Source organism: Rhinolophus sinicus, linkage group LG11 (genome assembly GCF_036562045.2).
Source record: "Rhinolophus sinicus isolate RSC01 linkage group LG11, ASM3656204v1, whole genome shotgun sequence".
Taxonomy (NCBI): Eukaryota; Metazoa; Chordata; class Mammalia; order Chiroptera; family Rhinolophidae; genus Rhinolophus; species Rhinolophus sinicus.
This window is the reverse complement of record NC_133760.1, coordinates 9,151,384-9,174,934: the sequence shown is the minus strand read 5'-3', so window position 1 is coordinate 9,174,934 and position 23,551 is coordinate 9,151,384. Positions and strand designations below refer to the sequence as shown.

At 53.7% G+C, this 23,551-nt stretch overlaps 1 protein-coding gene and 2 long non-coding RNA genes across 3 annotated transcripts; 1 reads left to right on the top strand and 2 right to left on the bottom strand.

The window, feature by feature from the left end:
• Window positions 1-6,379: 6,379 nt before the first annotated feature.
• On the bottom strand, window positions 6,380-10,033 carry LOC141567435 (uncharacterized). The gene is made up of 3 exons (XR_012490021.1): window positions 9,812-10,033; window positions 8,759-8,818; window positions 6,380-6,739 (listed from the first exon to the last, which is right to left on the bottom strand). It is a non-coding gene; the product is annotated as an uncharacterized LOC141567435 (long non-coding RNA).
• Window positions 10,034-13,155: 3,122 nt separating this feature from the next.
• LOC141567436 (uncharacterized) lies at window positions 13,156-17,921 on the bottom strand. Its single transcript, XR_012490022.1, has 3 exons — window positions 17,714-17,921; window positions 15,802-15,891; window positions 13,156-13,291 (listed from the first exon to the last, which is right to left on the bottom strand). It is a non-coding gene; the product is annotated as an uncharacterized LOC141567436 (long non-coding RNA).
• Window positions 13,291-23,256, top strand: BCL3 (BCL3 transcription coactivator). Its single transcript, XM_019754915.2, has 9 exons — window positions 13,291-14,455; window positions 16,151-16,304; window positions 20,354-20,462; window positions 20,695-20,899; window positions 21,007-21,095; window positions 21,305-21,382; window positions 21,917-22,084; window positions 22,371-22,488; window positions 22,641-23,256. Exons 1-9 carry the CDS (start codon window positions 14,200-14,202, stop codon window positions 22,823-22,825), a joined length of 1,362 nt encoding a protein of 453 aa, XP_019610474.1. The 5' UTR covers window positions 13,291-14,199; the 3' UTR covers window positions 22,826-23,256.
• The last annotated feature ends 295 nt before the right edge of the window (window positions 23,257-23,551 follow it).

Here is a 23,551-nt window from a genome sequence, read left to right as displayed (position 1 = left end):
TCTGCCTCTCTGTCCCTTGGCCCCTCCAGATCTGAGAGTTCAAGCCTATAGGGGCCCTCCGACTTCAGAGCTCAGGAAAGAGCTGACTGGGCTACAACAGACGTGTTCTTCATATCCAGTCATCTTAGAAGCTCAAACTGGAGCACGTCCCCTATCAGACTGGGGCTACCTGTCTCCTACTTCAGATTAGAAACTCATCTCACACCTCAGAATGGGCCATCCTTACCTCCCCCAACAGACTGGAAAGCTGGATTAGAGACTTGTTCACCCTCCATGGAACTGGGACTTCCTATTGTCTCTGTCCAATTTGGGAAATCCTGTCTCCCACATCAGATTTGGAGAGGGCTTCTTATGGTCCCCAATGGTCTGGGGCTCCTTGTCTCCCCCATCAGCCTGGGGAAATATTTGTCTCCCCGTCAGACCAGAGGGGAAGATTCCTCCACCCTGGCAAAGATTTGCAGGTCCTTCTTTCATCCATGGGAGGAGCCATACCTATTTTACCCAGAGGGAAACTGAGGCACAGAGCAGTGAAGCAGCACCGCCCTGGCCAGCTGAGATGCTCCGTTCCCCATTTTGTCCCCCTCCATACCTGTCCCCCACCCCCATCCCCCTGCGCTTTGGGTAACTCCCCTGGCACCAGAAGTAGGGGAATTCTGCCTGACTGCAGCTGCGTGCTTGCTGCTGGTGGCTCGGGGTTAAAGTCCTTAGCTGGGCTTGGGCCTCAGGGCGGGGAGGGAGGGAAGAGTGGTGGCCTAACCCAGCAGGGGACTCCCCAGAGGTCGAGACCTCAAGACTGGGAGGGTGAGAGATGGGCAGGGCTGTATCCTGTCCTCACAAAAGGGAGGTGGGGTGTGGGTTCGAATCTCCCTGCTTCAGTTCCAGACTGTGTGGCCTTGGACCAGGAGACAAGCTGCCTCTCCAAGCCTCAGTTTCCCTGGTTGTCAGGAGTAGAGAGCGTGGATGTGTAAAGGCCCTGGAGTCAGACTGAGTTCCCTCTGCCGGCCTCAGTTTCCCCAGCTGTGAAAAGGGGATATGTCTCTGGTGGTTATGAAAACTCACTGAGTTCATGCATGAGAAACCCTTGGGACAACGACTGAGAGTGGCCCCAGAAGTCAGTGTGAACCCTACAACCTACCTTCCTCAGAAGGTTGCCTCCTAAATCTCTGAAATTGATCTGCTTCACACCTCCCTCACCTACCCTCCTAACCCACGCCGCACACCTGGTCTCCCTGCATAGCCAGAGGGGTCTTTCTAAAACTCAACTTAGACCTCTTCACAGAACCAGCTATAGCTCCTTGGTGCCCTCAGGAGAAAACCCACGGGCTGCACCCCAGCACAGGCCTCCTGGGTGGCCTGACCACTGCTGGTCTCCACCTTCCTTTCTGTTTTTCTAATCGATCTTTGTGTTCTCCTCCTTCAAACATGGCCCCACCTGCTTTAGGTCTCAGCTAAAACATCAAGGCCTCCGGAATGTCTTTCCTGATCCCCACAAACCAGGCCTGGTCCTCTCATTCCTCCCTCCCCTGCTCCCCTGTACCTCTCCACTCGGCCCCTACCACAGGTAGAAGTAAAAGGTATTGGGGTATCCGCCTTCAAAATAGCCTCTGAATCCAGCCACTTCTCCCCATCTCAACTCCATCACCCTGGTCCAGTCACCATCACATCACCTACAGCCTGGACAATTGCAGTCTCCTCTTCACTGGGTTCCCAGCCTCTGTCCTTGCCTTCACATGCAGCCAGAGGGACCCTGTTAAAACCTAAGTCAGATCACGTCCGCCTTGCTTAGAACCCTCCCATGGCTCCCATCTCCTCCCAAGAAAACATCAAAGTCCCTGTAGTAACCCACAAGACCCCGAGAATCTGTTCAACAACCGCCCCCCATCTCCCCAATCTCACTCCTACTTTCCTGCCTGATCGCTCTGTTCCAGACACATTGGAACAGCCAGTACAAACCACCTCAGGGCCTTTGCATGTGCTATTCCCACAGCCTAGAACACCCTTCCCCCAGATGTCCACATGACTTTTTCTCTCCCTCTTTCACATCTTTGCCCAAATGTCAATCCTTATAGGGGCTTCCCTTGGCCACTGAATTTAAAAAATGCTTTAAACAACCACCGACTCTCCTCCTCACAGTACTTTGCCAGCTTTATTTTTCTCTGCAGCAAATACCGGAAGTGCCAAAAAAATTTATACAAGTGGACACTTTAGTCAACATTGCTGAAGCAGTAGTTCACTGTAATCAGAAGTGTCTGGACACTGATGGTGACCACTTTGAGCATCTCTTGTAACTGCAGAAGTCAAATATGACTTGTAGGGGCCGGCTGGTGGCTCAGGCAGTTGGAGCTCCATGCTCCTAACGCCGAAGGCTGCTGGTTCGATTCCCACATGAGCCAGTGGGCTCTTAACCACAAGGTTGCCAGTTTGACTCCTTGACTCCAACAAGGGATAGTGGGCAGCGCCCCTTGCAAACTAAAAATGGCAACTGGACCTGAAGCTGAGCTGCGCCCTCCACAACTACAATTGAAAGGACGAACAACTTGACTTGGAAAAAAATCCTGGAAGTACACACTGTTTCCCAATAAAGTCCTGTTTCCCTTCCCCAATAAAATCTTTAAAAAAATAAAGTGACTTGTATTCATCTTCTGTTATCGGTATATATTATTACAATTTCAATACAGTTTTCCTTTCTTAAAATGTGTATACTTTTTTTTGGCACCCTCTACATGTAACACTGTCTATATTTTCCTTGTCTTGCTAACAATCTGTCTCGAGGACTAGACTCTGACTTCCCAAGGTCTGGAACCTTATTTGTTCACCACCAGAGCAAGGCCTGAAATACCTGTTGGCAGAGCTAATGGATTGTAAATATTTATTTTGAAGAGGTAAGAGGTTCACAAGTTTCAAAATCCAAAAAGCGCAAAATGGAAGTGAAAAGTCACCTCCCCACCATGACATGACCCCCTGCTCTACCCCTTTCCAGCTCTGCTCCCACCTCCCATTTTTGCTCTTACCGGTTTCTTGTGTTTTATTCCAGAAATAGTCTATGCCCGGACAAGAAAATAGGTACACCCATTTCTTCCCCTCTCCTTCTTTACGCCAGTGGCATACACTCTTATGCTGTTCTGTATTTCCCGCTAACAATACATCTGAGAGACCACCCTGCATCAGCCCAGAAAGTCCTTCTCTCTCTCTCTCTCTCTCTCTCTCTCTCTCTCTCCAGCAGCTGCCTGTATGGTGTCTAAGGTGGAGAGAGCTTTCATCACAATCTATTTTTCAGGAGCGTTGGGGCTTGGTGGCCAAGAGTTCGGATCCATCTCACAGACCCAGACTCACACCATTGCTTTGTAACCACACTCTGCTGGTGGGGACACAAACCAGAGTAGCCACCCTGGATAATAGTTTGCCAATTCTCCCTGAGGTGAAACACACACTCTTCATGTGACCCAGTGATTTCATTTCTGGGTATTTACCCAAGAAAAATGCAGACCTCTGGTCACACAAAAACCTGTCCGTGCTTGTTTATAGCAGCTCTATTCATGATCGCCAACAACTGGAAACAACCCAAATGTTTCCCAATGGGTAGATGGACGAGCAAACTGTGGTTCATTCACACCGTGGAATATTATCCTGCAATGAAAAGCAACAAGCTGCAGATACACATGACAACATAGATGAATCTCAAATGCATGAAGCTGAGTGAAAGAAGCCAAACTCCAGACTATGTTATTCCACTGATGGGACATTTGGAAAAAGGCCACTTGATAGGGACAGAACACAGATTGGTGGTTCCAGGAGTGGGGTGGGGCAAGGCTGTGACCACAGAGGGCTAGCACGAGGGGACTTTGAGGGGCAATGACAATCATCTCCATTTTGATTCTGAGGGTGACTACACAAGTACATGCATGTCACAAAGCTTCTAGAACGGTACAACCAAAAGAGTCAATTTACTGCCTGTAAATTTTTGAATGAATTTTCTTAAAGGCTACATACTGTATGATCCTATTTCTATGACATTCTGGAAAACCAAAGCTATAGAAATAAAAAAATAAAAAAATAAAGCAAATCATTGGCTGCCAGGAACTGGGTATGAGGGGAGAGTTTGACTACAAAGGGGAACAGGGATAATCTGAGGCGATGGAAACGTTCTCTATCTTGATTGTGATGTGATTATATGACTCTAAACTTTTATCAGACTCCTCCAAAGTACACACTTAACATGGGTGTGTTTTATTATATATACATTATACCTCAATAAAGTTGATTTTTAAAATCTTATCTCCCCTGCCCTTTCCTGGCTGTGTGACCTTCGTCAAAGCCCCTAACCTCTCTGTGCCACAGCTGAAGGAGGAGGGAGATGAGGGAGGAAGGGATGCGCCGTCAGGGTGGGTGCTGAGGTCTCAGGTCTCACCGTGGGTAAAAACAAGAAACATCTACAAACAAAACAGAAGTGTTTTATGGGTCTTTAGGGTGGAACTGGTGACAGACACCTGAAGTCCTGACAAAGGCCCCTGTGTCTCAGGACTGCAGGTCCTGGGCCGAGCACTGTTAGGCCTTACCAGAGTCCCTTTGAACCCCTGAACACTCCTTTGTTGACCTAGAAAAGCAAGTACAGCCATGTCTAGATCCCAGAGGGATAGCATCAGGGGTCACAATTCAGTGCATTGTAAGAAAGCCTTTTCAAATGTCAGATGGGCCTGACAGACCCACTCTCTGAGGTCTCCCTGTTTGGGGCAGTGTTTGGGTAAACACAGTGGTGCCAGCCCCGGGTCTGCCTTCACAGGGGAGCCTGGGCTGTCCCCAGATAGTGACATTCCAGAGTGGTTGGGAAACCCAGCCTACAAAGAGGAGGAGAGGCTGCTGAAGCTGAGGCCGGATATGTTTATTAAATACCTACTGTGTGCCCTGGTTTGGATCTCATAGGCAGAGGCATATCTTTGAGGCTAAAGTGAAAGAGGCTTGTGTGGGCGGGAGGGTGGGAGGAGAGGTCCCTGCTAAAAACAGGGGTGTGGGTGAGGGCAGAGCAGTGGGAGATAAGGCAGGAGGGAGGTGGTGCCTGGTGCGGGGCCTCAGAGCCTGGACTTTCTCCCGCTGACACCCCAGGCGGGAACAGCTTCCTTGGGCTCCATCAGGTGTGCAGGGAGAACAAGATGGGAGGCGGCCAGGAGGGCGAGGGGAGGCAATGGGAATGGGAAGCAGCCATGGTTCGTGGTTTGGGGAGGGTGAGAATACAGAGAGCTCATCTTCTCAGTCCCGCCTGAGACCCTTCCGACCCTGAGCTAGGAGGCCTTCGCCACTGGAGCTTCCTCATTTCTATAACTTGAAGACAATGAGTCTTAGGTCTGCCAAGGATGCATTTTTGTTCATTTTCAGTTCCTAAGACTCTCTACCCTGATCATTCGTCATTTCTTAAATTCTATTAGTCTTTGTGCCTAAAGTTCTACAATTACGAGTTTCTTTGATCCTTTGATTCTAGGACTCATTCAATTAGTAAATATTTATTGAACCTCTATTTTGTTTTAGGTGCCAAGGATACAGAAAAGAACAAAATGGATGAAATTCCTGCTTTGGGGAAAACCATTTTATTGAATATTCAATACACACCAGGCTCCGCTCTAGGTGTGAACACATAATTCATTTAATCCTGTCACCAGCCATATGAGTTAGAGGCTTGTATTATTCCCATTAAACAAATAAGGAAACTGAGGCACAGGGTACTAGGAATGTCTTGTTCCTAAAAGTCCGGGACTCTAGAATTCTTTGCCCCTATGATGCTAAGGTTCTAGAATATTTTGTCCTAAAGACTGTATTACGTTTGGATTCAAGTGGACAATGGACACAGGAAAAAGTCCTCAACTTCATTATTGAGCCAGAAATTGCAAATTAGAATCACCATGAGATTCACGCACGCACACACACACATGCCATATTTTAAAAGTCTAGCCAGAGCCAGTGCTGGCAAGGATTCTGGGCAAGTAGAATTCACAACAGACATTAGAGATGGAAGAGAAAATGGACACAGCCACATCTGTCTGGCTATATATTTCACAGCTGGACATATGGACACCCTGTGTCCCAACAGTTCCACTCCTGGATAATGCAAAAAAACACATGCTTACCGGCCCCAGGAGATGCACACAGCATTGTTCAAAAGAGTCAGAAACTGGAGGCCACTCACGTGCCCATCAACAGGAGAGTGGATTGATAAATTGCGGTATATCCGTGCAGGAGAATAATATACAGCAATGAAAATGAAGACACTCCAATAGATGCTGGAACACAAATGAACCTCAGAGACATAGAAATGACTAGAAGAAGCCAGATCCAAGAGGTTGTACTATAAGACACTGTTTATTCAACATCCAAAACTGTAGTGGTCAGGCGTGTCTTCATAGGTAGAAAAAGTTTAAAGATAAGCAATAAAAGCTTAAAAGAATACGGGTTACCTTGAGGGGAGGAAAAGCGTTGTGATTTAAAAGAGGCGTGAAGGGGTTTTTGAGAAACTGGCAACACCATTTCTGAACCTAACTGCTCCCTTTTACAATACTTTGTGAAATGGAGCATTATATTTTATACAATTCTCCACATTTTATTTCATGATTTTTAAACATATATTTTTAATCCCACGATTCTACATCTGTCTATTCCTCAGATGACTTGGTTCTCCACGGGACAAAGTGCCTGAGCCCCAGCACGGAGGCCAGAGCGTGCAGCGGGAAGCCACGAGAAGAGAATTTGGGATCTGAAACACACAAGACAATTTTGATTTTCCCAGAAGTGAGCAAATGTGCTGTGAATGTGTGACCACAGGAGGCCAAAGTGATAAGTTCAGAGGTGAGTAATGTCCAGAGTGTACTCCACAAGCCAACCCCCGTCCCCATCCTACCTCCTGCAGAGCATGACAGTAAAAGCTCCCATTCATCCCATCTGTCACCAGCCAGCCCAGAGCTAAGTGCCCCATGGGCACAATCTCACCAATGCCTAGTGCCAGCCCCATGCTTTCGGATGTGGAAACTGAGCCTGCCCAGAGTTGTGCAGCTAGGAGGCTGCGGTGCAGGGGTTTGCTACAGACTTGGAACCCGATTCCACAGGGTGCAGTAATGCAGACACACCAGCCCAGCTCTCACTATTGTGGGAAGGTGTTGGTGGGCAGGGATGGCCTCGACTAGAATGGTGGTTGGGGACAGGGGAGGGGAGGCCAGCGTGGCCCACGGCTCAAATGAGGAAGGGCCTGGCGTGACCTATGCTTTCCCAGGAGCCTGGGGGATTTTTGCTTCTGTATTTTTAGGCCCTGGTGGATTGTGGAGGTTGTGGCCTGGGGCTGCGGAGGTGCCAACTTCCAGGGAAAAGGCTGGCTTTTCAGGGAGGGTGCTGTCCCTTCCACTGGGATAGGCTCTGTACTTTGTCCTAGGGAAGTGGGCTTGGGAAGAGACTGCTAGTTCATTGGGTAGGCTTGCCCCATCTCCAGGAGTGGCTCGGCTGATGGAAGAGGCATGCTTCCCCAACTCAAGTTTCAATTGGATGAAGGAGACAGGCCCTGGCTCACACCTGGGTAATTCATAGCTTAGACTACGATTGGGGACAAAACAGACTTACTGTCACAGCACTCCTAGTACAATGGCCAATTCAAGCTACACAACTCAGTGAGCTAGTCTGATGGAGGAGGCAGGACCCAGACTTACCCTCAGGGAGCTTTAGCATGGTGGAGGCATGCCCACTATCTCCAGGAAACTCTGGTCTAGTCTAGTACTTATCCAAATGTCCCCTGGGGCAAGGGGTGAAATTGCCCCCCCTCGATCGAGAACCACTGTCCTAGACAGATGAGGGAAGCACCGTGCCTCACTTTCAAGGAACTCCTAGTCTAATGTGAGGCATGCCCCAGCCATCCAACCAGGGGTAGTTCCAAGTTCCAAGTCCAGATGGGACAGGTCTCACCTACTCTTAGAAATATCTAATCTGGAGAAGTCACACCCTCATTCTCAGGGAGCATCTGATCTGACGGAGGAGGAAGAACACAATTCAAACCTGCAAGGAACTCCTACACTGCTGAGGGACATATCCCCACCTCAGGGACCTCCCAGTCTGAGGGTAGAGTCCACCCTGGGGGACTCCAGTCTGATGAGGGAGACTGCCCCCGCACCCCCACCAGCCTTCTGTCTCGCACATTCACCTTCCTCCCTTGCTGATTGAATGAGCAGGCAGGGGCCTCCCCCTTCCTCACCTCTGTGGTGTATCCTAGAATCAGGGAACTTCTACAGGAGGACACCACAGTTTCCCAGCCCTGGGACTTCCCTTTATTTCTCAGCCCAAAACCAGGGCCTCACGGGTGGTCAGACACGCCCACCCGACAGATCCCTGACCACCAAGCACCCCTGACCCAGTCCTTCATGGCAGTCACAGTGGTGACAGCACCTGGCTATGGAGTATCCAGTGTGCCAGGCTTGGCGGGGGCTTTCCACACCTGACCTCAGCAGTGTCCCACCCTGGGAAGGAGGGGTCCAGCTCCATCTTACTGACCAGGCTCATAGGGCAAAGCACTTGCCAGTGGCCACCTGACCAGAAACTGGCAGAGTAGAAAGCAGACCCAGACTCGTCTCACTCCTTATTGATGAGAATGACGTATCTGTGTCAAAGGCTTAATTGCTGACTCACTGAATCCTCCCAGCCATCGTGTTATTATTCTCATGGCTCAGAGGGGGAAACTGAGGCCTAGAGAGATAAGATGCTACTCCAAAGCCACCCAGGCAGAGCTGATACTCACACTCAGGTTGTCGGACTCCGAAGGCCATTGTCACAGGTTGGGTCCTCCAGAAAGCAGGCGCTTTAAGTTAAGAGGGCAAAAGGTTTATGGGGAGCAACACAGGAGAAAGGGAAGTGGGGAGCGGGATGAGGTCTGGGAAATCATCAGGCCACAATGCCAGCCTGAAGCAAAGACTGCCCCATTAGAGAAGTTCCACAGTGGGCAAAAGTGGCCAGAGCCTCCTACCCTGCCTGGCTCAGTCAGTGGCCGGAGGATGCCCAGGAGACTGTGTTCCCAACTGGCAAGCTAAGGCAGACCTTGAAGGAGCCAACTGTGGGAGCCTACCAGGCATGCCCACCCCTGGCAGCGGGGCCACAGTCTTTTCTTGAAGGGGAATCCAAACAGCCTGTCTCTGTGACAGTCACTCCCATCTCTAGAGTACTAATAGCAATCATTTAAAAATAATATCTTCCATTTACTTCGAACTTACTCTGTGCTAGCCTATGCCAATGTGTTTTAACTCATCTGATCCTCACAACAAAAATATTGCGTGAGGCACGCAATATTTTTGCTCCCATTTTATAAATGAGGAAACCAAGGCTCAGAGAGGGTAAGTAAGTCACTTGTCCGGGGACACCAAGCTGGTAAGTGGCAGAGCTGGGACTCCAACCCAAACAATTAGATAGTGAGTGAGTCCTATTTACACATGAGGACACTGAGGCCCAGCATTAAACTGCCTGACTGTCCATCATCACCTTGCTGGACCCATGTGTCCTACCTGACCTTCCCAGATATCCCCTCCCACCTCATTAGCCCTGTCTGATCAAGGCAGTGCATGGGGGTGGCGGGGAGGGTGTCTGGTCTCAAAGCCCTCTGAGAGAAGATGTTGCAATCCTCTGACTCAGCGTTGTGCGTGCAGACCCAGCAAGGAGAAAGGGGAAGATTAAGTCTTGGCCCAGTCCCCAGATGGGCTGGTCCTGCTTGGTGCCAGGGGTTCCAGCAGTTGCCAAGGCCCCAGGGTGGGGAAGAACCAGGGGGTTCAGACTACACTCCAGGAAGTTGGCCTGCACTCACCCCTGGGGGTCGAGTAGGGGCAGCCTTGGGGAGCAGAGCTGTGTGCAAACCCACGGTGGTCTTCCAATGCAGAGCCCAGACTGGAGGCTGTGTGACCTTGGGCAAGTCCCTCCGCATCCGGGCTCATGGTCTCGGTCTTCCTCTGTCTGCGAAATTCACTTGCTCTCTGTTCCCTCCTGCTGTATTGCAACCTTCTCTCCATCTGCTCCACTCTCCCTGTGCTTGAAGGTGTGGACCTTGCTAGTCCCTGAAGTCCTTGTACACAGGACTTTGCTATTCCATGCCTCAGTTTCCCCACCTAAACCATTTCTTCCCAGGGAAGAAGGGTCTAGAATTGAACTGGGAAGGATGGCCTGCAGGGACTAATGACAACCCCTCCCAGGTCAGTGGGTATAGCAACTAGGGTTCTGGGGTCACAGAGACCTGGCTTAAAACCTTGACTCCCCCTGGCCCTCTCCATGTGATTCCAGGCAGTGACTTCACCCTTCTGTGCGTTTCCTTCTCTGTAAGATGAGGATTTTAGTTGAATTTTCCTTACAAATTGTCAAGGATTAAGTGGGCCAATTCCTAGGGGGAGCCTGGCCCAGAGTGAACGGGACCATCTTGTCTGGGCAGAAAAGGGCAACAAAGAAGACCTGGCCTGATGGGTCAAGGCAGGCAATGTGGGGACAAGAATGGATATCATTCATTTATTCATTCATTCTTTCATTCTGCACACCTGGTCTCACTTCATATGCTCAGCAATCCTGTGAGGTAGGAGCTGTTATCATTCCCAACTAGAGTATGTATAGTCACTATAAAGTCACAACAAAGGCACGGAGAGGGAAAGCCACCTATCCAAAGTCACACAGCTAACACATGGCAGAGCCAGGGCTCGAACCCATGTCTCTAAGCCCAGGATGTTGAAACCTAATTTCCTCAATGAAATAGGTCCTGCTGTTGAAATTTTGAGTTAATTGATAATAATAATTCTTATTCCTATGGCTATAAGAGGAGTAATAACAATAGGAGCTACATTGAATTGAGCATTTTCTATTCACCAGGGCCTCTAAGATGGAAGCATTATTTTCTTGACTGAATCTGTTCTATAAATAAGGATGTTTATAAATAGCTGGGGCTCTGTGAGGTATTCACTAAGCTAATGAAAGCAGGAGACAGGATTTGCACCCAGACCTCAGTCAGAAGCAAAGCATGACAAGGCCCAGGAATTAAGCCAACAGGAACTTAGGGTTTGGACAACCCTATCCTCCCTTCTTAGAAGGGGAAACTGAGGCCCCCAAGAGCAAAAAAGCTACCCCAGGCCCACAGCCTTCTAGCTGGGACTTCACTTCCCTCTTGGGACCTTGACCAGGTACAATCTTATCCCTTTCTTCCCCAGTGGAGTTTGGAGGAGGATGAGTGGGGATAAAGCAGTTGGAAGGAGAAAATCTAAACAGGTACAAAGGGCAGCCTGAATAGGGAAAGTGGTTAGACACCAAGCAGGACTTCCGGGCCTTCTCTGGAAAGTTTCTGGGACTCATCCAGGGGCTGCCCCTGCTGGCAGGGGGCCTCCAGAGTACAAGGCCCAGAGAGGGGAGACCCTAGTCCTCCCCGCCTGGGGTGCAGGGAGCTAGGGGGGAAAAGAGGGGGTAGTCATCCTGGTTCCATATCCTCCATTCCCGACACTGAGGGAGGCGGCTGTGGGAGCTGGGACTTTCCTGAGCAGCAGAAGATTCTGGGAAATTAGAGACAGCTACAGGGCGGGGCTGACTCCAAGCCTCCCTTTTCTTCCCTCCCCTCAGTCCCAGCTGGTTCCCCAAGCACACCTCTCTTTCTTCTGCCCCCAAGGAGGCCCTCCTCCAACTGCTCCTCTACCCTCAGATCTTCTCCCTTACATCTCCTCCCTCAGAATTCACCTCCACCCTCAGACCCCCTCCAAATCTCCACTTTCCTCAGACCCATCTCTTTCCCCCAACCCTCACCTCCTCCCTCAGAGCCACTGTGCTCACTTGGTCCTTTTCAGACTTCTTCAGACAATGCCCCCGTCTCTCAGACCCTCACCTCCCTTCTCAGACCCTTTCTCCTCCCTCAGACCATTTACTTCTCTCCGGACCTGTCGCCCTACTTCAGGTCCTCCTCCCTTAAACTCTCTTAACCCTCATCCATCCTCAGACTGGAAACCACCAGCACCATCTTCCCCAGCCCTTCCAAACCCCCGTTGGACCAAGCAGACATGTCCTCCTCCCCAGTCCTGTCTGGGCTGAGCCATTGCTCCACCTGCCACAGGGAGCAGGGGAGTGGGAGGACCTTGCATGTCCTTCTAACCCTACCTCCTCGGGTCTCCACCTTGACGAGCCCCGCCCCTCTGAGGCTCAGTTTCCCTTTCTGTATAGTGGGGTTGTGCTCTACATCCCACCCCTCTCCTGTGTTTGACAATCCCTGGAGGTGAGGGCTGGGTAAGTGGGGACAGCAACACCCAGACTTTCCAAGCTCTCCCCTTGTTGTAGCCCCCACAACACTGAGAAGCAGGGATTGACATCAGCCCCATTTGCCAGAAGAACTGAGAGTCAAAAGAGAGGACTTTGAGAAGCAAGGGGTGGAGGTGGGATTTGAATTCAGGTCTTGCCCCTCCCCCACATTCCCCCATTACAGGGGGCTGAGGGGTAGATCCAGAGAATGGGGAAAAGGGGAAGAAGTCAGGTCTTTCCCTGCCTACAGCTGCTCCTCATATCCCGGGTTTAATGATCCACTGGGGTGGGACGAGTCCCGTCGTGCGTCCCCCGCAAAGTCCCTTCCCGGGGACGAGGCCCCACACCCACTTTCAGGGCTCTGGAGAGGCACTGGATAGGAGACAGAGACACAGAGATCGATAAACAAAAAGAGATGGGGCAGGCTGCAGAATGGAGAAGGAGGCTTGTGATGAAGGGACAGAGCTGCAAAGACAGGGGGAGACGCACAGAGAGAACCGGGGCGACCCTGCGTGCCGCCTGGCCAGACTCGGGTTGCAGCCCCTACAGTCCCGCGCCCCGAGGTCCCCAAAGCCTCCCCCTTCGCCTTCTGTAACTCAGTGACCTGGACTCAACCTCAGCGATGGCCCCGCCCCCAGGGAAATCCGGGAAAGCCCCGTACCGCTAGGGCCCCTCCCCGGGGCGGGGAGAAGGGTGGCAGGGAGGGGCCCGGGACGAGATCCGCCTCCGCCCCTCCCCCCTAGCTCCAGCCTGCCTGTGAGTCACGTCCCCCAACTCGCCCGGCCTGTTCCCCACCCATCGACCCCTCCCGGGATGGGAGGGGGAGGTGAGGGAGAAGGGGGAGCCAACTGCCCCCCGCCCTACTGCCGGAGCTTTGGTCGCTTCGATTCTGGTCTGTGTCTGCATCTCTTGCTATCTCTCTGTCTCTTTTCCTTGGTCTCTTATGATCTCTATGCTTCTGTCGCCGCGGCTCTTTCTTCCTCTGTTCCTTCAGGATTCCCGGTGCCCGGCTGCGTGGGCTGGGTCCAGGAACCTCGAGGAGAGGGACACATTCAGTGTTTCTCTGTGCACCCTCCACCGCACCCCACCCACCCCCAGCAAAGTTCAGACCCAAGGCCGGGGAGGCACATGGGGAGGCAGAGATGGGGGCAGGGCAAGCTGAGGGAGAGTGCCTGGAGCCTGCGGAGGACAGTCCCGGCCCTGGGTGCGTCCTTTCGCTCCCACAAAGGAGGAAACAGCTCGGAGAGGGGAAGTGGCTGGTCAAGGTCACCCGGCGGGGAAGTGGGAGTAGGGACTCGAACTCGCGCCCTAGCGACCCCAGGGAGTCATAGAACACCCTCCCTGGGGGAGAGGCTAAGAAGCAGACAGCACTGGAGACACAAAGAGACGGTGAGAGACGCAGAGACAATAGAGACAGAGATACAGACAGATGTGGAGACGAGAGAGAGAGAGACTCAGAGAGACATCTATCCGGACCGGAGAGCTAGAGAGACAAGAGTTACAGAAACTGAGAAAGATAGAGACATATAGCCAGAAGGGCAAAAACACAGAGACTGAAAAAGGCCCATAGCCGCAGGGGTGGGGACCCCCCCCAACCCCGACCCCGCCTCCTTCCCATCCTTAGCCAAGGCCTGGCCGCAGCGGGCGCCGCGGGGCCGGGAGGGGCTGGCAAGAGGCACGGTGCGGGCGGGGCGCGCGGCGGGGTGCTCCGCGGGGCGCGGCGAGTGGGCTGTCGGGGTGCAGGAAACCCCTAGGGCGGACGGGTGGCTCCGGGGGGGTCGGGGGCGGGGAGGCGGGCGGTCGGCACCGCCCCGGCGGACAAAAGTCCCTTCAGTTCAGCCGGCGGCAGGGGAAGTCCCGGCTCCCGGCGCAACCTCCCTCGGTGCAGCCGAGCCGAGCCGCGCTCCGGCCGCCCGCTCGGCCGCCGTCCCCGGCGGCCCCATGCCCCGATGCCCCACGGGGGCCATGGACGAGGGGCCCGTGGACCTGCGCACCCGGCCCAAGGCCGCTCGACCCCCCGGCGCCGCGCTGCCGCTCCGCAAGCGCCCCCTGCGGGCGCCCTCCCCAGAGCCCGCCGTCCCCCGCGGCGCTGCGGGGCCCTTTGTCACCCCAGATCCCCTACGCTGCGGCTCCGACACAACAGCGATTCCCGCGCATCCCCACGGCCTGGCCCGGCCAGAAGCGGTCTACTACCAGGGTGAGTGGCTCCCTCCGGTCATGGTCGGGTTGGGGGCCTGACAGGGGCATAGGGTCACCAGAGCCAGGGGGCAGAGCTCAAATACAAATACAGGGTGCTGGGGGACAGAAACCAGGTTCCCAAGGACACAGATATGGTGCTCCTGGGAGCCAGGAGTGAGGTCCCAGGAATACACCTATGTGAGCATCAGGGAGCAATGCCTTGGGACACAATGGGGTTCCTAGGAAACTGGGTGTCAGGGAGCTCTGGGGTACAGAGCCCAGAGTCCTAATGCCACAGATATGGGAACCCAGGGAACAGTGCCCAGTAGTACAGATTTAGTCTTGGAATCAAGAGGGCAGAGTCTGAAGTCCCAGGAACACAGAATTATAAGCTCTTAGGAACCCAGATATCTAGGGTTATGAGGAATTAGTGCACAGGCCCAAGAAACTGGGGTTCTAGGCATCCAGATGGAGTCAGGGGAACAGAGACTGGGTTCTAAGGAGACAGATTTTAGGGCTTCTAGGATGTCAAATCTCAGGAACAAAAACATCAGGGGACTTTGGGAATTAGGAGAACAGAGTTGGAGTTCTGAGCACCCCAATACCTGGAACCTCAGGGATCCAAGGAAACAGACCCAGATACTGGGGGTCTTAAGGAGCCAGCTGGACAGGGACCCAGGGTTCTAAGCACCCAGTTATATGTATTCACCAGGGATCTTCGGCGGTCACAAGATCAGGTGGTCTTAGGGGGCTCGAGAACTGAGGGTTCTAAGAATAGGGGGCAAGACTGGGGAGAGCTCAGCCTCGAGTGTTTAGGGTCAGGATGAGGGATTCAGGGGTCTCTGGGCAGAAGGCCTCAGGGCCCCAAGGCCTGGTATTGGAGATACGGGACCAGGAAACTTGAGGGGTTCAGGAATAGGGGCTCCCAAGGATCAGGATATGACAGAGAAGGCCAAGCACCATTCTCTCCTTCTTGTCTCTATCCCTGACCTCAAGGAAGGGGCATTCCCCTGCCACAGCTATGTCCACCTCACCATCCCTGAGTGTCCCCCCAAAGCGGCAGAGCCCAGGCCTAGTGCCTCCAGACCTTTGTCCAGTTTCTGCACCTTCCACCCCATCAAGCTGTGCATCAGGAGGCATGTCACTGCCTCTCCACTTTCTCACCCATTCCCTGGGTGAGAATCCAGGCCTCGGTTTCCCTCATCTAATTGCTGGGTAGATAGGGATTTGAGTGCCGCAGTGGTCCAACAGTGTGATCTGAACATGCTTCATGTACCACCCCCTCTCACCTTCTGACCCACTCCTCTCCCCAAACACTCTAGACATTCATCTCACACTCCATAGCCAGTGGTTCATCATCCTTACCTCCCTAATCCACAAATTCACTCAGCTAACAGGCCCCGGGGTCCTCCTACTGGGTGGTGATGGCGTTCAGTCCTTAAGGTACTCTTTTGCCTAGCAGGAGACAGGGGTCAGACACATGATAAGATAAGTGACAATGAGAGTGACCAGGCGGCAGACTGGAGGATAAGTTGTGAGAGCGCAGAGGAGGGACATGGAAAGGGAGTTTGTCTTGAGTCTTGAGGACCCAGTATCAGATGCAAAAGGGACCTAGGATAAAGGGCAGGTAACACTGCAGAAGCAAAGGTCTGGAGGTGGGGAATTGGTTGAGGGTCTGTGGGCTTGGCCTCACCCATGTCCTTTCTCTGCGCAGGACCTTTACTGCCCTTGTACCCCACCCCAACCATGGGCTCCCCCTTTCCTCTGCTGAACCTGCCTCCACCCCTGTACCCCATGGTGTGCTCGATGGAACACCCCCTGACAGCCGACATCGCCATGGCCACCCGTGCGGATGAGGACGGAGACACGTGAGTAATACTCCCCCATCAATGGGGAGTTGGAATAGAGATAGGGAGGCCAGCCCTCCACCCACCATAATACAGGGGGCTCTCAGCTTGGCCTTTCCGTTTAACTCGACCCTAGTTGAGCAAGGCCCATTCCTTCTCCAAGCCTCAGTTTCCTTTTCTGAAAAATGGGCACCCTGAGAAAATTTTTTATCACAACCCAAAAATGAGACATTTCATTGATTGATTTATTACATGAATTATACATGTTGAGCCCCTAGTACTGAGCCTGGTAGACTGTAAGTGCTCAATAGGTATTACTTTATATTAATAATACATACATAAACTTGAAATAAAAATTGCACTGAACAAAACAATACTCACCCTCACTATGTGGGATGTACTTTAGTGTTTTCTAGTGTTTCTATTCTAGTGCATTTCATTGTCATAACCCACTAGATTAATTTGACAACCCCTTAAATTGATTTCACAAATCCCGTAGTTCTATCACCTGAAGATTGAAAAATATATTCTTGAAGCTGCTGAGAAATCCTGCATGGGAGGATTTAGCCCTGTGCCTAGCACAAAGTAAGCACTTGGCACATTTGACCATCAAGCTTTATTATTCTATCAACCTAAGTTTGAGTCTCAGCTGGCTGTTTTCTCACCCCTCTCTGCCTCAGTTTCCCCGTCAAAACAAGAACCATAAGTGTGCAAGAGTCCCTGTGAGACAGAAATGAGATGACTTCTATAAAGCACTTCTCTGAGAATTGGTTTGGGGATTAGAAACCACAAGTAGGGATAGGATGAACAGGCCTATTTCTGCAGGGAAGAAAGGGGGCTCCACCACTGGCCCACTGGGTGACTTCACATCCATGAGCCTCAGTTTCCCTATCTGGAAATCTCCACTCACAACAGCACCTATTACAATAAGGAGTCAGTGCAATGGTGTACAAATATATAGTGCATGGAACAGGGTGGGGCACACAGTAGGTGCTCAATACATGGGAGTGGATGTTGTTGGAACAGATCTCCGGGGGGTGGTTGTGGGCCAACCTGTGAGCCCAAGCAGGAGAAAGTGTCTGAGATATATAAAGGGCTCCATAAAGCTAGTTTCCTGCCCTCTGGCTACCTCTGGGGTCATCTGTGAAATAGATTTAATGTGTATGTGCCCCCAGGGGTGAGTTGTTTGTAGCCTGTGAAAGCAGGGTGCAGAAGGAGACCTACCACACCAATCTTTAGCCACGAGCCCCACCCGCCCACCCCGCTCCCCCCATCTCCTCCCTCTCCCCCAAAGCAAACACTTCTGCCTCAGCTGCCGGTCGGGGGAAATCCCTTCCCGCAGAACTTGACCGCAGCCCAGCTGCTCTGCCTCCCCCACGTCAGCACCCGTCACTCACTCGCAGCCTCCCACTCCCGGCGCTCCCTCTAACCTTAACCCCTTCCGCTCTGGCCGAGGCTTTACCGGAATGGGCAGCTGGCGCAGCCTGGGGGCGGGGGAGGGGGACACGCTAAGTCTGGGTCCCCAAAGCTGCAAAGCTTGGTTGGGAGGCTGGCCTTCTAGGGACTCAAGGGAGCAAGGAATCCCAGGGCCTCTGGACTCCCAAGAGGTCAGGCAGTGGCAAGCTGGAAATCTGGGTCTCCAAGAGGGGGGTTGTAGGGGAGAGTAGAGCACCAGAGAGCAGATGTGGGGGTACTGATCTCTGAGGGGTACGAAACAGGGTGCTGGGCAGCTTGGGGATCTAGAACTGAGAGGGACGGGAAAGTCCTTATCCGCAAAGAGGGTCCTAAGAGACCTTGGAGGTGGATGCCGGGATATGGGAGACAAGCAGCCAGCTGGAGTCTGAGCCCTGAAGGGTGGAGTTCCAGAGGGACCCCGAGGCTGGAGGACTTGGGGTCCTTCCCACCAGGGAAGCGAGGTATCTTTGGGTTGGGCTCCCCCTCCGCCCCACTCGATGATGGAAGTTGGGGTGCCCGGTAGATCCCTGGCGAGACAGGCTTCCCTCCCCCGGGAGCAGGAAGCGGAGCCCCGCCCAGCAGACCTGTTACTGGAAGTCCGAGGGCAGGGCCGCCCCTCCCGTCCCCACTTCCTCCAGCCCCGCCCCACCCCCTGCGGCCCGCGCGTTTATGGGAACTCAGGCCTGGATGGTTTCTCTGAAATCATTCGCTCCTTCTGCCCTCACTTAACCCCGCTGGCCCAGAGAGAGTGAGACCCGGGCCCGGTGTCCTGGGAAATGTGGGAGGGAAGGGAGCCCTTCTCAGAGGGCCCAGGTCTGGCCTCTCTCCCAACATTTTCTTTTTAAATTGGGCTTTCACGGATCAGGATCGAAGTTCAGCGTTTCACCTGCATAATCTCTTCCTGGGAGTTGGGCTACATTTCACAGAAGGGAAAAACCGGCCTCAGAAAGGCCACGTGACTTTTCCCTAGACACTCAGCTAGTGAGGACCACAACCCAGCTTGCAACCCTGGCCTCCTTAGGCCCCACCGCCACCCCCAAGCCCTCGGGGCTGCAGGATTTCTCCATCCCAAGCACCCAGGAAGCTGGTTTAAAATGTGGGTCCACGATGCACATTCCACAGTTGGGAAGTTCTGGTCCGTTAGCAGGCAGTGATGGGTGAGAAAGCAGTTCTCCAGTAAATGGACTTGAAGGAAATGTTGTGAGGCCTGTGTACGTGCAGTCAGCCTTGGGCCCTCAGTGCTAATGCGCCCCCACCCGGAGTGAACGCACGTGCCTTAGCCCATGCACAGTCATCCCAGATTGCCCTCAGCTGGAAATGATTGTTCCAGGTTGGGGTCCCTGGGAAGCAGGCAGGAAGTTAAGGACTGGGCAAAGGGAGAACTTGAGCTGCTGTGTAATCTCAACAGGGCCTCAGCCATCCCACAGGGGATGTGGCAGCTGGAGTGGCCTCCCGAGTTGAGGCCAGAAGCCTGGGCCCTCTATGCCAGCCACTGGATGCCACTGGATAGCAGCTGTCCCCCACACTCCATGACCTAGGCAAGCAGCTCTTTTCAGTGGAGGGTAATTCTCACAGAATGCGTAGAGCTGACAACCTTCTCAGAAACTGGGGAATTAGAGCCTTCAGTCCGAAAGGGGGCATCTGGGTTGCACAGCCCAACCTCCAAAACAGTGACCCTCATCCCAGTTTATCCTACCTCCCTTTTGGGCAAAACTTCCTCCAGGTAGATACTTTTGGGTTGGAGGCTGAGTGTGACATACAGTCACAGCTGATGGACACCTTGATGGCATCTAGTTCATCCTCACTCAGTTCACAGATGAGGAAACTGGCCCACAGCGGGGTGGGAACATGGTCACCAGCTTCAAGGATGGCCAAGGATCACTAAGATGGATTCATTTATTCAGCGCCTTTTTATAGAACACCTACTCAGCACCAGGCACTGTCCTAGGCACTGGGCAGTGACCAAAGCAGACAAAACACCCTGCCCTGGTGGAGAGGACATTCCAACCAGGGAGATTCAGACAGGAAACAAGTAAAGAGTACATGTCAGGTGATGATGTGGAGGAAAATTAAGCAGGGTAAGGGGGAGGAGGAGCGAGCCGCTGCTATACCATTTCAGCATAAGCCCTGCAGATGTCTGGGGGAAGACTGTTCAAGCAGAGGGCATAGCCCGTGCAAAGGCCCTAGGAGGCAAGCGTTCTTAGTATGTTTGAGGATCCGCACAGAGGCCAGTGGCCAGATCAGAGTGAAGAGAGGGGACGGAGATGAGGTCGAAGGGATTACAGAGGGGGAGACAAGATCACATAGAGCCCATGGACCATGATGAGGACTTGGCCTTTACTCTGACGGTTCTGAGGGGAGCATGACCTGACGTAGGATCTAATAGGGTCCCTCTGGCTGCTATGCAGGGAACAGTCAGGCAGTAGTAGAAGTAGGGAGGCCAGTGAGAAGACAGTCCAGGAGGAAGATGATGGTGGCTGAATCAGGATGGAAGGAGGGGGGGTGGGAAGAAGTGATTGGATTCTGGAGATACTTCCGAAGTATCCAGCACATATTGGAATCAGTGCTGCTAAGAGGTGAGCAGCCCCTAATGCCTCTGACACCCCCACCCCCAGGCCACTCCACATTGCTGTGGTGCAGGGCAATCTGCCAGCTGTGCATCGGTTAGTCAACCTCTTCCAGCATGGAGGCCGGGAGCTGGATATCTACAACAACCTCCGGCAGGTGAGGCTGGGGGCCTGGACTCCTGGATCTGAGGGAGGAGGGGACTGGAGGCTCAAACTTCTGGGCCCTCCAGGAGGAGAGGAAAGGCTCTTGAATCTGAGGGAGGGGATGCTCCAGATTTCTGATTCCTGAGTAAGACTGCAGCTGGGAGTCAGGATTTGGGGAAATTGTGAGGGAGGCAGGACTGGGACACAGGGCGGGGTCCGGGTCCTTCACAGTCTGTGTTCCCCAGACACCACTACACCTGGCTGTGATCACGACTTTGCCGTCAGTAGTGCGGCTCTTGGTGATGGCTGGTGCCAGCCCCATGGCACTGGACCGCAATGGCCAGACAGCAGCCCACCTAGCGTGTGAGCACCGCAGCCCGACCTGCCTGCGGGCCCTGCTGGACAGCGCGGCCCCCGGCATCGTGGACCTGGAGGCTCGCAATTACGAAGGTGAGCACCCACCATGGTGCAGGGTGGGGCTGTCTGGCCGGACCTGGCGTCCTTCTGGGGCAACAAAGCCCCAGGCCCAGGTTGAACTGAGCCTCCCTCTCCTTCAGGACTCACTGCCCTGCACGTGGCCGTGAACACCGAGTGCCACGAAGCGGTACTGCTGTTGCTGGAGCGGGGCGCAGACATAGATGCGGTGGTGAGCAAGGGAGCGCAGGCCGGGGGTGGGGCCAAGAGGGGCGGAGTCCAAAGAGGCGGGACTGGCGTGAGAGGGCCCGCTTGGGTGGGTGGAGCTCGATGTCCCTGGCAGGACTGTGACGCTGGACCTAGCGGTCGCGGTCGCAATGCGGGCCGCCAGCTCTTTGGGCAGAGCTTGGAGAGACTTAAAGACCTTCCTTCCCGCCGCAGGACATTAAAAGCGGCCGCTCCCCACTCATCCACGCCGTGGAAAACAACAGCCTGAGCATGGTGCAACTGCTGCTGCAGGTGAGTACGGCCCTGCTCTTGGCCTCTCGGCCACTATTTCCTCAGGCACAAACTGGCCATCGTCCTCGTCCTTCCAGCTCTGACCCTTTTTTCTAGTCCTGGTTCTGGCAACGCTATGACTTCCCCACCCAGGCTGCGAACTTGTCCTAGTCCACTTCCCATTCCTCCCGCGCCACCCCAAACGGCCCAGGCCCAGTCCAGCGAGAGGTTTGCTGACCCTGCCTTCTAGCTTTGACCTGTCCCCGCGCTGTCCATCCGCCCAGTTTCGACCCTGGACCCTTCCCTTCTCTTACTCCGTCCCTACTTCGGCCGGAGTCCAGCCCTGGTTGATTCAGTACCGCCCGCCGGATCCCGCGCTGACCTGCCCTGGGTTCTAGCATCCACCCTTCTAACATTCCACCCGCGATCTGGTCCTGTCCTAGGTTATGACCCCATCCCGGCCCCGCCCCGCCCTCTGGCCCCGCCCCCATCCCAGACCAAGCCTAGGCCCCCACCATCGGTGGTGGTCCTGACCCGCCCCTTCGGACCCCACAGCATGGCGCCAACGTGAACGCGCAGATGTACTCCGGCAGCTCAGCTCTGCACTCAGCCTCAGGCCGCGGGCTCCTCCAGCTGGTGCGCATGCTGGTTCGCAGCGGCGCGGACAGCGGCCTCAAGAACTGTCACAACGACACGCCACTCATGGTGGCACGCAGCCGACGAGTGAGTGCACGCGCAGGTTGGGGGAGCGGCTGGGGGGGGGTCTATTCTCCAGTGCCTGTCCGTGGGAGGGTGTGTGTGTCTGTGCCAGTGCGTGGAGGGGAGCAGAGGAGCCTGTGAGTGCATGCATATGAGGTCTAGACAGCAGGAGAGACTGCGGCACAAAGAAAGGGAGTGACATGCCCACCTTCACATACTGAGAAAGAGGCCATGCTCACTGACAGACCCCATGAGCAAGGAGAGATGGACAGAGGGAGTGGCTTGGTGGTGATCCCCCATTTTCTCGCAGGTCATTGATATCTTGAGGGGGAAGGCCACACGGCCTGCTACGGCATCACAACCAGAGCCCTCCCCTGAGAGGAGTGCCACCACCTCCCCTGAAAGCAGCAGCCGCCTCAGCTCCAATGGTGAGAAACCAGCTCCCAACCTCCAGCCTCCACTTCCCTCAGAAGTACCCAGGCCCCTCCCTCAGAACCCAGGAGTTGGGGCCCATAGTCCCCTTCTCTCTGGATCTGGTGTCTCACTTTCCTCACCCCTCGTCTCTCTCTTCTTTCCACAGGTCTTCTGTCTGCATCACCATCCTCTTCACCTTCCCAGTCTCCCCCCAAGGACCCTCCTGGATTCCCCATGGCCCCCCCCAATTTCTTCCTTCCTCCCTCATCTCCACCTGCCTTCCTGCCCTTTGTCGGGGTTCTCCGAGCCCCTGGTCGGCCAGTGCCCTCCCCAGCTCCAGGAGGCAGCTGAGAGGGATGGGGGGGCAGATCTCAGACTAATGAGGAGGGACCTCCCTGCCCTATGGGGTCAATCCTCCTGGAAACTGTGAAGACCTCACTCTGCCCCCCCCCCCCCAGTCTTCGGAACCAAGATTTGCACAGAGGCACATCCATCATAAGCCCCCTCTTCTAAGCACAGCTATTCCCCCATCTCATCCCTGGCCCAGGACTCTTACCCCTATTATTCTCAGGCATCAGTCTCCTACCTGGAATTTCACCCAAATGTTCATTTCCTTCTCCTCTTCCACAGCTGTTGGAACTGGGGAACAGCCACTCTCCTCTGCCCTCCACCCAGATCCATGAGGAGAGAGAGAGATGGGCTGTAGTTAGGCACTGAAAATAATGTAAATTATTAGGTATTTTGGTTAGATTTCTTTTGTAATAAACTATTTTTGTACCATATCCCTGGCTTAGCTGAGACTCTTTCATGAGGAGGTGAGGAGGGTGTGTGTGTGTGTGCACACCTGTATGCCATATCCAGCTCACTCCATGAGTGACCTTGTGAGTCTCAGACTGACGATGACATGTGTGGGTGACTCTGTGACTTCCAGTGTGTTTGAATGTTCTGTTATTACGTCACTGTGCCATTATTTCTGGTGTTGGTGTTGTGTGTGACATCTTTCCAGAGGACCCTGTTAGATTCCATAGTGACTCTGGGTGTGTGTGTGTGTGTGTGTGTGTATGTTTCCAAGGAGTA

Excerpts from the sequence above, each read along its gene's own strand:
- BCL3 (XM_019754915.2), top strand. The coding sequence starts at position 14,200 with ATGCCCCGATGCCCCACGGGGGCCATGGACGAGGGGCCCGTGGACCTG. Across the intron at positions 14,456-16,150 it reads AGAAGCGGTCTACTACCAGG|GACCTTTACTGCCCTTGTAC; the intron begins GTGAGTGGCTCC and ends TTCTCTGCGCAG. Across the intron at positions 21,096-21,304 it reads GCGCAGACATAGATGCGGTG|GACATTAAAAGCGGCCGCTC; the intron begins GTGAGCAAGGGA and ends TTCCCGCCGCAG.